Raw genomic sequence first — 13,023 nt, 5'->3', positions numbered from 1 at the left:
ACTGGCAATTGAGCCTGCAACCCTGGGCATGTATCCTGACTGGGAATTGAACCAGCAACCTTTCTGTGCACGGGATGGTGCCCAACCAACTGAGCCACACTGGCCAGGGCTACTCCCTTTGGATTTTTAAAAATAGTTTTCCCATCACCCTCCCCCTCCCCCCCCGCATGATGTTTTAATACTGCAGGAGAGATTGTATCTGTCTATGTATTTTATGCATATCTTTGTTTTATGCATAAAATGGGTAAGAACTTTTCATGCTCCCCAAGTCGTTTTGGGAAGCACATGCCCTGTATGGACTGGGCTCCTGGACACTTGAATCCTGAGCTTCATTCTACTCGAAGACCAGACGTCGCCCAGGAAGTTGCAGTGCTTGAGGAGGACCTGTCCTACAGGCTCACCTCACTGTTGCTTCTTAGCTTCCTCTACTCAGGAAACTCTCAGTTTCTCTTCATCCCAGCAAACCTCTCCTTTCCTTGAGGAACTCACAATCTCCTTAAGGTCATGTGACATCAAAGTCATACATGCCTCTTAGAAACATAAAAGCAGGATTCAAAATAATTATGAATAATATTAATTCGCAAACGATCCTCTCTCCTATGCTTTCTACGTGTTTTTTAAAGCTCCAGAAGGAAAGTAGTCCCATTTTGAATATCTTAACAAAATGATCTGCTACACTTAAAATTTCCCAAACACTTTCATATACATTATTTCATGAAATCTTTTCAACCATCCGAGAAAGAGAAGGTAGGTAGAATGTCTTCCATGTTATACATTGAAGGAATAGAAGACTCAGACTTTCCTAAAATCACATAGCTTCATCAAGACGGGTAGCCAGTGCTCTTTGTGCTGTAGCATCTTCTCTTTCTAACAGTGTTTTACAAATGTAAAATGTCTACGTGTCATATTTTAAAATGTCACTTCCACCAGGTAACTTTAATGGGACTCACAAGACTTGCAAATTATGTTTATGCAGCTCCATTAGCAATAAAAATAATAATTCATACCTCCCTTTTTTTCCTGGAACTCCTAGCTCTGGTTTCCTACTCTCTGGTGCTTGATAGCTTTTGTGGTTTCTGTGGTGATCACCACTGTGATTGCCAGCATCACTAATATTAACATCAGCGTTATCGGTAGGGAAACAGCAGCATTCAGGGCTTAGTGCCATGTTAGATGTGGGCATTATCTAGGTGTAGGGTATATAACAGTTTTAGAATCTAGTTAGTATTCAAGATAATAAAAAAGTAAAAATTAAAACAATGATCTAGATCAGTGATGGCGAACCTTTTGAGCTCGGCGTGTCAGCATTTTGAAAAACCCTAACTTAACTCTGGTGCCGTGTCACATATAGAAATTTTTTGATATTTGCAACCATAGTAAAACAAAGACTTACATTTTTGATATTTATTTTCTATATTTAAATGCCATTTAACAAAGAAAAATCAACCAAAAAAATGAGTTCACGTGTCACCTCTGACACGCGTGTCATAGGTTCGCCATCACTGGTCTAGATAATAAGATCCAAATGAATGGGAGAGGCAATAACTGTTAAAAGAATTGGAAGAGCACAGGTCATAGAAGACTAGGACTTCCGAAAACAGGCAACCAACTGGTCAGGAACCAAGGTATAAACTAGTGCTGAAGACTTAAAGAAAGTGTAGAATTTATGTGAAAAAGGAAGGAAAAACAAAGTTTAGGAAAGAGAAATGGCATTAGCCAAGGCATTGAAATGGTTAATGCCCATTGAAAATATAGGGTGCGATATCTAGTCAGTTTACTAGAGGGTTTGAATGGGAAAATAATCCCCCCAAAAATAATGAGGAAAAAAATAAAATTAAGGGAAAAAAACACAAAGTAAAATGAATTAATGAAGTTGGACGTTAGTTCTTTGAAAAGACTGATATAATTGATAAAGTTCTGGGTAAGCTGATCAAGGAAGGGGGAAGGCACAAAGATATTATCAAATAGATAATATACTGTGTTATAGTAACACAAACATAAAAATATATTTTAAAGAACTTCATGCTAATACATTTGAAAATGTAGAAATGGAAAAATTTCTAGCAACACAAAACTTACCAAAACCAACCCAGGTTTCTTCCCAAGAAGACGCGAAAATAGAAATTACCCTATATCTATTTAAGAAAATGAATCCCTGTGTGGAGGGAGCAACAGAAACTCTTCATACAAACTTTCTACAAACTTCCTATAAGCCTAGGTGTCTTATTGGCAAATGCTACCAAACATTTCAAGAAGAAAAAATTCTAACTTCCACAAAAATCTTTAAAAGGTATATCCCAGCTCAACTTATGAGGCTAGTTTTACCTGGATGCTGAAATTACTTGTTCAAAATTTAAAAATCCAAAACAGGTTATTAGGAAGACAAATTCAGCAATGTGCAAGAAGGGCGAGGCTTCATTACAATGCTGGACTTATTCCAGGGATGTGATGTCAGTTTAACATTATAAAATTGATCAACATATTTCACATTAGCATAAAATGGAGAAAAAAGTCACATGATAATCTCAATAGATGCAGAAAAAGCATTTACTAGCACAATTCATTTAAAAACCTTCATAGTAAGCTAGAAATGAAAAGAAAGTTTCATAGCCTGATAAATACTACGAAAAAATAGCTACAGCCAACATTGTCCTAACTCTTGACAAGCTGATGTGAAAACTTGTATGGAAAGGCAGAAAGCCTAGCAAAGCCCAAATGCTCTTGACTAATGATGGCAAGGTGGGAAGATTTGCTCATCCAGATAACAAATCAGTGTACAATATCGTGTGGTTTGGGTACAAGGATAGGCAGATAGAGCAATGCAGTTGACATAATTTGTGATATGTGGTGGCAAGGATGATACTGCAGAAAAATGGGGAAAGACACTAGCATTGCCTCTGAAAGCAGAAGCACTATGTATACCACTGACATGGAAGATAGCACATATGCCCAGACGCATGCCTCACAACGATGGGTGCACGTGCACATCAGGGGACAAGTTCAAGAATGTTCACAGCAGCAGTAGCCACAATGACATCCAAAAGGGAGCCCACATGTGTATCTGGTTAAACTGTGATCTATTTGTATAATGCAATGCTATACAGTGACAGCGCTGAACAGAATACAGCTACGCTCAACGGGATGGGCTGAATATCACAAATACTTTTGAGCAAAAGAAGACACAAAGAGGCAGAAGGTAGGAGTCTATTTATTTAAAGCTCGAAGGCAAGCAAAGCTAAACTATGCTGCTTAGAGGTATAGACTTGGGGAATAAAAGAAAATCAAGGAAATGATTGCGAAGCAGGCAGGACGGAGGCTCCTGTTTGCAGGGATGAAGGGGTGAGGGCTGGGAAGGGGCACATGGAGGACTTGGCAGGTGTAGACCTTCTCCTTTCTCCCCATTGGGGGTTCCATGAGTATGTAATCTGGACATGCAATTATATTTCATGTACCTTCCTTATGTGTGTCAAAATGCACACTGAGTGGTTTTAAAAAGAAGCAAGACAATGGCAAGAGTTTACAACCCCCTTTGAGAGACAGGAAACAAGTAGGAGAACAAAAGAGAGGGGCGGGGGACAGAAGGGGGACACTGCGGCTGCTGTGGGACAAGGGCCAGAGAAAAGAACCCCGGAGGCAGAGTGGCCAGGAGGGACTCAGAAAAGCCCAGCCGGAAGCACTGATCACTCGCCAAGAGAGACTGTCATGCAAGATCCTCTTCTACCTCTTCCACAAAATCTTTTGGCAAGTTGGCACTGCTTTCTGTTGGAATGGGCTAGTTCAGGGAAAATCGGAGAAGGCTTGGCACAGAACGAAGATGGAAACTGCATCGGTGGGCCCAGGGCTGGAGGATGAGGGAACAATGTCGACCGAGTTGAACTCCGTATGAGCCTTCTGTAGGGGATGCAGCCTCGAACTAGATTACAGTGACCTGTATGCTCTTCCTTTCTCTGATTTGGTGCAGGCTCAGTGCAGGCAGGACTATCATTACTTTACCTCCCAGGGAAGGAGAAGAGGACATGAACTCTGACATCATACAGACCCAGAATCAAATCTCATTTTGACACTTACCTGATGAGTGACCTTGGGCAAGTTTCTTAATCTCACTAGACCTTGGTTTTTCAATGTAAAGAGGATAATAATACTTACCCCATAGGTTACTTGTATAAAATGCCTAGCAGAGGTTATAAACCAGGGGCCTAACGGGCAGATGCGTATTTCGCTTGGCTCGGTAAATCTTTAAAAATTTGACTTAATTTCTAACATGTTAACATCAGTAGGTGTCATATAAAAATATGAATTTCTAACTTTTCTTGTAAAATTGAAAATCTGATCATACTGGGCTTCATCCTTCAATGGAAAGTTGGTTCGGACCGAGTAGCCCATGACTCTTGAGACAAAGGTGTGATTTCCACTTGGCCATAGTCCCACCCTTCCCTATTGCCTCACACTTGACCCACTTCATTGACACTTCCGATTGGCCCTGTACTTGGAACCCTGCCTGGCCCAGCATAAAAAATAACCTAAATGTTGGTTCATTCCTTTTTTGAGCACATATGTTTGCTGTTTTAATTGTTTCATTTTATATTTCTTTCAGAAGAAAAAGTGGAGATATTGTATACAATGCTTGCAAACATGGTGTAAATTTTTTATTCATAATGACCAAGATTGGCATTTAATGAGTGGGTATTACTGAAATATGTAAACAAGCACAGCTTACCATGTGGGATATTGCTAAGGAAGCCTGCTGCCAGGTGTCCATTATCAACTTCTCATCTGCCTCGAAGTTGAACTCTACTTTCTCTAGCGAATAATCAGTCTTGCCCTTCAGTATGGCTTTTGCTTTTGGTTTGGATGCAGCCATGTCCGTAGGAATGGATATTCGAGAAACTAGAGGAACTCTTTGGAAAACAAACAAAAAATATAAAGACTTTAACAGAGTTTTATTTTCCATGCCTATGTTACTCTGTGAATTTTGTTGTATTGCTTTAAATCTCCACTTGCAAAGTTTTCCTGGTAGAGCTCTTTAAATACAGAAAAGACGACAAAAGACTGCATTCACATCTTTGTGGTCTAGAACGTCTTAGAAAGGAAAACAAGAGGAAACTGGAAACAAACAATGACAAGACATAATTTTCAGGGTGTGTTCTTAGTAATTGCGAGGAGGGGGATTAAACGATGGCAATGAAATGCAACTTTGAAATTTATCCAGGGCATACACTTCCAACCAGGAGCAAATCACCCACAGGAAACAGCAAACCATGTGGAACGGGCCTCACTTCTTTCAGCTGACTCGCATCTGGCTTTCTGAAGCGGACGGTTAGAAAGCGGGGTGTGACAGGGGTGGTGGGTCTGCAAGGGGGTTCCAGGGGGGCAGTCACGTTCCAGCGGTGAGTGGGGAGGAGTTCCAGCAGCCTCCCCACTCTTTTTTTTTTAAGTTGAGCAGCTTTTTTTTTTAATTGATTTTTTACAGAGGAAGGGAGAGGGATAGAGAGCTAGAAACATCGATGAGAGAGAAACATCGATTCAGCTGCCTCCTGCACACCCCCCACTGGGGATGTGCCCGCAACCAAGGTACATGCCCTTGACCGGAATCGAACCTGGGACCCTTCAGTGCACAGGCCAGCGCTCTACCTATTGAGCCAAACCTGTTAGGGCGGCCTCCCCACTCTTGCACTAGCATGGCCAAGGCTGTCTCCTGTTCTGTAAAGTGATGTGGGAACACGGAGCTACATCTCCCTCTCCCTTCCGGCAATCCTATGGCTTCCATGTAGCACGTTCAAAGCCGCAGGGGAACAGTCCATCACCTCAGGGTCCTAGGATCTCAAAGACCAACAGGGGCAGGAGAGAGCCTCGGGGCAGGATGCTCGCTGGGACTGGGGTCCTCTGGGTGACAGAGTGAGAGAGAGAGAGGCGCTCCGAGGGTGCCTTTGCTGAGGCCTGTGGAGGGGAGTCAGGAGCGAAAGGAGAACTCGCATTGGGTTTGGCAGTCCAGCTGCTGGGGGCCAGAGCAGTGATGCAGACGGCGGATTGTGAACCCCAGCAAACATTTACCTGGCCTTGTTGTTTCTGTGTTGTTGATCCTCGCCTGAGGACATCTTCCCATTGATTTTTAGAGAGAGTGGAAGAGAGAGGGAAAGACAGAGAGAAATATTGATGTGAGAGAAACACATCGATTAGTTGCCTCATGCACACACCCTGACCAGGGCCCTGGCTGGGGAGAAGCCTGCAATGAAGGTATGTGCCTTGACCGGAATCGAACCCGGGACCCTTAGGTCTGCAGGCCATTGCCCTATCCACTGAGCCAAACTGGCTAGGGCTTAAAGACATTTTGCTGTCTGTTCGTAGCTTCTCAGGGTTTGGGATCTTGCCCCTCCCGGTCCCCACCTATTGGGTCTATAAAATATTTTTTTTTATAAAACTTTTGTATTTCACAGGAGTGTTTGGCTGAAAATATAATTTTTGTTCCACCCTTACCACCAACTTAGTTTTCTTACTGGCAGGAATCCGATGTTAGACCATTCATGTCTTTTATTAACATCATAATCACAGATGACTGGGTCTTTACTATTTCTCAATTTTCTTACCTGTAAAAGAAGACTCATAACCCCTTCCATTTTCATGGACATAATATGATACATACACACATACACACAGAACAGCTCGAGATTTCGATGAAGCGGCAGAGGCTCACAATCCCTTACTAGAATCCCTTTGGTTTCAGCATTCAGAGTTCATACACACTATATCATTTCTATTATTCGTAGCAGAGTCTGTGGAAACATTCCATAACAAAACACACGATACCTCTGCAGCAAAAATGAGTAAATATTCACCATTAGTCGGATAAATAATGCATATCAATAGTCCTAAGTTGAAGTTAGAAAAAAATGTTCAGTTTTTAGAGCTTTTTTGGATTTTGGATTTGCAGATACAGGAGAGTATTCGATTTAAAGTCTTAAAGTGTTATGTTCAGGCAAATTACAGTGTGACATAATAATCAGTCTTACCTAAATTGGCTTTCCAAACTCTCTCTATTATCCAGTTGGACCAATGGGATGCGAGTAAATTTCTTATTGTCTTCTATTGGGATTTTGCCTTCCATTCCCTTGTAATAATCTTGAAGGAGTCTCTTTGTATCTTGAAAACGGTTCAGTTCTGCCTTTAATAGCAAATATAATGTCAATACCGCCCCCACACAAAAAAACCCACACTGATCTGTGCAAACTTTCTATATAAGCTCTGTGAGCACTATTTTAAAGCATTTAGGTTGAAATCAATTTTCTGGAAATTAAGAAAGAGAACTGGCTACACGTGTATGTGTAAAATTTCATAAAAGTTGAAGAAAACTGGTGACTTTGAATTTTCTGTACTTACTGAGTACTAGAGGCCCGATGCACGAAATTTGTGCAAGAGTAGGCCTTCCTTCCCCTGGCTGCCGGCACCGGCTTCCCTCTGTCACCGGGACCCGGGTTTCCCTCCAGTTGCTGGCTGGCACCCGGGACCTGAGCTTCTCTCACAGCCCCAGCTTCATTCGGAAGGTCATCCGGAAGGATGTCCGGTCTAATTAGCATATTACGCTTTTATTATTATAGATTAATCCACTAAAAAAAGAACATTTCTATGCCTCTTAATACTGTGACAAAAGATTGCATGATGTCTGATGTAGTGTAATGTATATTATTCATTATTTTGATATTAAGAATTCTTTCTGTGTCCTGTATTCAAGCAATCAATACATTAATAAACATTTTGAGCGTCTTCTGTCATAGGTCCCATGTTAGTTGATTTGAGAGATACTAAAATGATTATAAATATAAATGTAAAATACAAATACAAACAACTGAAATACAAAATAAGACGAGGCTTGGTCCTCTAGTTGTGGAAAGAGGATAATCAGGAAAGTAAAGTGATGATGGGCAGTTCTCTTGCCACAGGTCCATCCTTGCTCAATATGTAGGGTAAGATCACTCCTCCATGCTCCCAGCCAAACCCTCTGCTGGCTTCGCCAGTAGGTGCCTTGAGGGGAGTGGAGAAGCACAGAGGAGCTGGTGACGAGGCGAGCATCAGTTATTCACCAGTGGCCCCCTGCCAGCCAGGTCATTTCCCTTTGCAGCAAGACACACGTGAGTTTTCCCACCTTTGCTGCCATCAGGTGTCAGTCTTGTCGGCGCATCTGTGCTTCTCTTGGGTTGTGTAAACACGGCCTCCCGGACTTTGCTTTAGTTAGTGGGGCTACTTAAACAGGTACCTGAGGGTTTAACGACTGAAGCTCTCATGCAGATGTGCTCCATATAGCCAGTCCATTACAGAAGGCCTCTACCCTAAAAGGAATGGAGCTGGCCTAGTGTTCAAAGCCCTTAGCTGCACCTGACCCGAGGGTGTTCCTGAAGGGATCCCCATGGTTACCAAGCAATTAACGTTGTCAGTTATTTCATAAGAAAACAACTTTCAAGAGACTGTCTTGTACAATTCGTATTCAGTTTGGAACAAATACATGTCTGCTCTGCATTGTAGTCTATAACAAAAGACAAGAACGGTTTCAATAAGTTTGTTTTGATCCCCCAAAGCTAAGCCAAATTGCTTCTGAAAAGCTGTCCTCTGCAGTATCAAACTTTTCTAGCTAAAACAATGAAACAAGAAGAAATTCATTTGGTTCATTCGAATCTATGTTCTACAATAGAATTACCATTCATATGTTGTTTTAAATTATGGACACACTTGAATTACTCTTGGATTTTCAACATAAATATATATTTAAGTAACTTCAAACTAGCATTTTGAAATGATTAGGAAAACGAAACATCTTCCTTGCCAAGAAACCCAATTGAGTTTTAAAATATCCACATATGGACTAATTTCACAGTTTGGCAGTAAGTGTTTGTACCTGTCGTGCTTAGATTTGCAGAAACAGTGGTGAGGAAATGAGTCTTGTAAACTATACTCATGTGAACCTGCACAAAACCCTTGGCAGTGAGCAGCATGCAAAGGTCAACCCGTGTACAAAATGGGTATTGGCAAATAATGTTGGGGAAGTGAAGAAATTGTTGTGAGGTTATAAAAATCATTAATCATTAAACTATAACATTACATTATTTGGTAAATAAATTGAGAGACCAGGAAATTATTTCCTCTTTAGCTTAGAGAACTGAACTCTTTCATTATGACTAAGTTTAGTGGATCCTACTTTACACCATTGGTATTTGGCACAGTGCTGGTATCAATGCTCTAGGCTAACATTGTTTTGTCATTTTATACAAGAGGGCAGAATTTGATACAGCTATAGCTAACCATAAGTAAGATGCCATTTTATATCCAGGATTCTCATATAAGCAGAATTGAACAAGACTCCCCTCACCTTCATGATAACTAGTAAATAATGCTTTCTTATTATTTCTCTTGTCCTAAAATCTTAGTGACAGGAATCTTAGAAATGATCTAGGATAGCATTCTCTAAAATTTATTTGGTAGAAAATGTATCCTATAGGCCAGTGATGGCGAACCTTTTGAGCTCGGCATGTCAGCATTTTGAAAAACCCTAACTTAACTCTGGTGCTGTGTCACATATAGAAATTTTTTGATATTTGCAACCATAGTAAAACAAAGACTTATATTTTTGATATGTATTTTATATATTTAAATGCCATTTAACAAAGAAAAATCAACCAAATAAATGAGTTCGCGTGTCACCTCTGACACGCGTGTCATAGGTTCGCCATCACTGCTATAGGCTATCCTCTTTTCCCCATAGTTGCTTTTAGCTGTAGACCCGGTTTCTCAGAAAGAGAGAGAGAGAGAGAGAGAGAGAGAGAGAGCTCCTTAAACCTAGGTATTGCTGACAGAGTTATACCATTTCCAAGTATTGCCCAGACTATTGAGAATGATTCACAAAAATTCTCTATTCCCTTTACCTGCACTAGTGGATTTCAGTTATTTCTGCTATAAGCGTTTGGCACACCTGTTCCAACATTCAGTCTCTGCTTGCCCAAACTCATGTCCTGGAATGCTACCCAGACTGGCTTTAGCTGCTTGGTTGTATCATTTTAATCTCTTGCACAATCCATGCCTTGGAGGTCCCATCAGGATCCCAGAGTTAGTCATTGGTGAGGTTGTTCCAGGCCAACTGTGGTCCAACCTCACAGGTTTCTGCTGATTTTTCAGGCCAGCGGTGGTCCAACCTGCCATGCACCAGGGGTTTGTTCTGGCATTCACAGACATTTGTTAAAAAAGCATTCATTGAACACCTACTGTACCTTAGCTCCGGCGATTACCAGCTAAATATTCTCATTTTTGCAGTAGGTCCTCATGTAAGTGAATCAGCAGAAGACTAGAAATGGCCCCTTTCCATTCTCTGCCCTGACTGCTATTCGCTTAGGAAAGAACACTCATGTAGACACAGCTTGACCACAACAGTCTTCTTATTCCCCTTAGAGAGATTAAATGTCAGACAGGCTTCTTCCTAACCCTAGTCTCTTAACCTCCCTTGTTCTTAGTGTATTTACTTTATTTACTTATTAAATATATTTTAATTGATTTCTGAGAGGAAGGGAGAGAGAGAGAGAGAGAAACATCAATGATGAGAGAGAATCATCAATCGGCTGCTTCCTGCATGCCCCCCGCTGGGGATTGAGCCCACAACCCTGGCATGTGCCCTGATCAGGAATCGAACTGTGACCTCTGGGTTCACAGGTTGATACTCAACCACTGAGCCATGCTGGCCAGGTGGTATATTTACTTTAGAAAACTTGTCAGTGTAAATCCTTTCTCTGTCCCTTTGAGCTATCTTTTGATAACCTTGTCGGTTTTAGAACCCAGGCTGTCTTTTTCTAGGACCTGGGAACCATCTCTTTGAAATGTAAGCATCAAGAAAGAGAGCCCTCTAGGTCTCGGCTCCTTTGAGAGGATGCCTTGGTCCAAGTGGCACAACTTCCTCTTGAGCATAGGACATAGTGGACTCCCCCTTTAGGCAAGGCTGATCAGAAACACAGGTGGCCTAACTTGTTCCCCGCACCCCACCCCAGGTCTTAGAAACGGTATGCCCTTATCCTTGGCAGAGCTGGGTAGCCACACGTGGTCTGTGCTCTCTCCCCTACTGTTGATAGTAGCCTGGGGGGAAAAAAAATCAATGTCTGTCTTCTTGTTCAGTGCAGCTTGCTATTTAACAGGCTGCAAATATGTTGATCAGGTTGTTTTCATGACTGGTCTGCTCTTCCAATCCAAGCATAACCTTTTTTTCTGGCATCAAATGCTTGCTGAGGCTGATCTGGCCCATACTTCTGAGCTGCTCTCCTGGGCTTCGGCTGGCCACTTTGGGTGTCCGATGTGAGAGGCTAACGAGGGAGCAACCATCAGAGACACCATCTCCGCTGGCCCCTCCGCAGCTCTAGGTGGTCCAGAAGCAGAGCTGGTGGGTAGTTGCTTGAGATGCTCCCAATTCTGGTGCTTGTTTGGCTGGAGCCAACATGATTTCTTTCTGCTGACTTCCTGGGCTTGGAGCTCAGGGCGGGCAGAGCGCATTGAGTAAAATGAGCCCTGAACAGACCTTTGCATTCCCAAAGGACTTGTTTACATGAGGAACATGGCTGTGGCAGGCGGAGTCGAGGTCATCCTGACCGGCGCTCTTACCTGCATCAGTGAGAAGAAATTGTTAATCAGTATTGCAGTCGAGTCCTGCAACCAGCTATTGCTAATGATGTCCAGCCGCTCCTGCTCGGCCTCCTCCTTCCGGGCATCACAGATGTCCCACAGGCGGTCTCGTAAATCCTGGGCAGAAAGAAACATCGCTGTTTATTACCTCAGTGTAATAAAACTCAAATCCTTTTCCTGTCTTAAAAATGTCCCTAAAGAGAATGTTGACTTAATACACGTCATTCGACAAATATTTATGTTGCTTCTATTCTGTCTGAAAGAGACCAAGTCATATGCCCATGTTTTTGCCTTGGGTTTTCCCCTTGACTGAGGCACTAATCCCCCAAATATCCACATGGCTCACTCAGTCACTTCTGTACTGAACTTGCTCCTTCTCGGAGGGCCTTCCCACAACCGCTCTTGAGACTAAGTGTTCAGGCCATTCCCCTCTTCATCCTCACACCTCAGGGAAGCAAGAAGGGCATGGGCTAGGGGTCTGCAGTACAAGAGAGCGTGTGGCCCAGCAGCTTACATTCACTCTTTCGTGTAATTCCGCCTTTGTTTCCTCATCATCCCATAAGTCCTCAGGAAGAGAGTTGAAATCAGCCTGCCATTGAGATACAAAATCTTGCTTCTGATCTGGACGCCGTAGAAAATGCTGGAAACTTGTTCTGTCAGGCATTAAAAGAATGAGCTGGTACTTACGTGTCATGCCTGCAAACTACAACATTTGAACTTTGGCAGCTTTCCTTACCGAATCTCATACAAGAAAGCAAGCACAACGTGCTGGTCTTCTCGCAGGTTCCTCAGGACGAATTTGATGGAGTTTGCATAGGAACGTTCTATTAGTTCCCAGTAAAGTGCTAAAAATGAAGGCATGTCCTGTTAAATGGAAAAGCATACAAATCATCATTTCAAAGTGAAATTCTGAATAATTGAGTCAAAAGAGCAATACTAAGCAAGAAGCCAAGATGCAACTGCTAATATTTAAAAAGTCTCTGTGAAACTTCTTGCTCCTTTTTCCTTCCCCTCACCCAGCTAATTCTTGGGACTACCTGTCTCATAAAGCCAGGAACAATGGTTGTCTTACTTGAGACTGTACAGTTTTCCCTATAATTTCCACATCCCTGGGGGACAGTAGGTGCCCAAAGAAACATTTATTGAATGCATGCATGAATGAATGAATTGCATTGTCACAGATGTCGCATTTTACCTAAGTTGGGAAATTGCCTTATATAGAGAACACCTCGTGTTCATGTCAGAGTGAGGATGAGTTATTTCTCTGAATTCATCAAAGAGATTTTATCTTGTTCTGTGCACCTTGAAAACTGGAAGTTTCTTTTATGTTATCTTTAACAATGCAAATAAATAATTAAAAACCAAGAAATAATCAAAATG

At 42.0% G+C, this 13,023-nt stretch overlaps 1 protein-coding gene and 1 long non-coding RNA gene across 2 annotated transcripts in view; one reads left to right on the top strand and one right to left on the bottom strand.

Annotated features, from left to right (window-relative positions):
• SPEF2 (sperm flagellar 2) overlaps positions 1–13,023 on the bottom strand; it is a 128,744-nt gene that overhangs the window by 37,792 nt on the left and 77,929 nt on the right. The window contains exons 22-26 of the mRNA XM_006090107.3: positions 12,380–12,507; positions 12,158–12,296; positions 11,623–11,760; positions 7,008–7,159; positions 4,718–4,898 (exon numbers count right to left, since the gene is read on the bottom strand). Coding sequence (XP_006090169.1) covers positions 4,718–4,898; positions 7,008–7,159; positions 11,623–11,760; positions 12,158–12,296; positions 12,380–12,507 — 738 coding nt within the window. The remainder of the gene's footprint in view (positions 1–4,717; positions 4,899–7,007; positions 7,160–11,622; positions 11,761–12,157; positions 12,297–12,379; positions 12,508–13,023) is intronic.
• The window catches only part of LOC111826328, a 62,490-nt gene continuing 57,495 nt past the window's right edge, over positions 8,029–13,023 (top strand). Inside the window, exon 1 of the long non-coding RNA XR_002829649.1 lies at positions 8,029–8,123. This is a non-coding gene — a long non-coding RNA (uncharacterized LOC111826328). The remainder of the gene's footprint in view (positions 8,124–13,023) is intronic.

The sequence above is a fragment of the Myotis lucifugus genome, unplaced genomic scaffold (assembly GCF_000147115.1).
Source record: "Myotis lucifugus unplaced genomic scaffold, Myoluc2.0 scaffold_68, whole genome shotgun sequence".
NCBI classification, from domain to species: domain Eukaryota; kingdom Metazoa; phylum Chordata; class Mammalia; order Chiroptera; family Vespertilionidae; genus Myotis; species Myotis lucifugus.
Note: the sequence above shows the minus strand (reverse complement) of the source record. Positions and strands in the feature narration are given on the sequence as shown.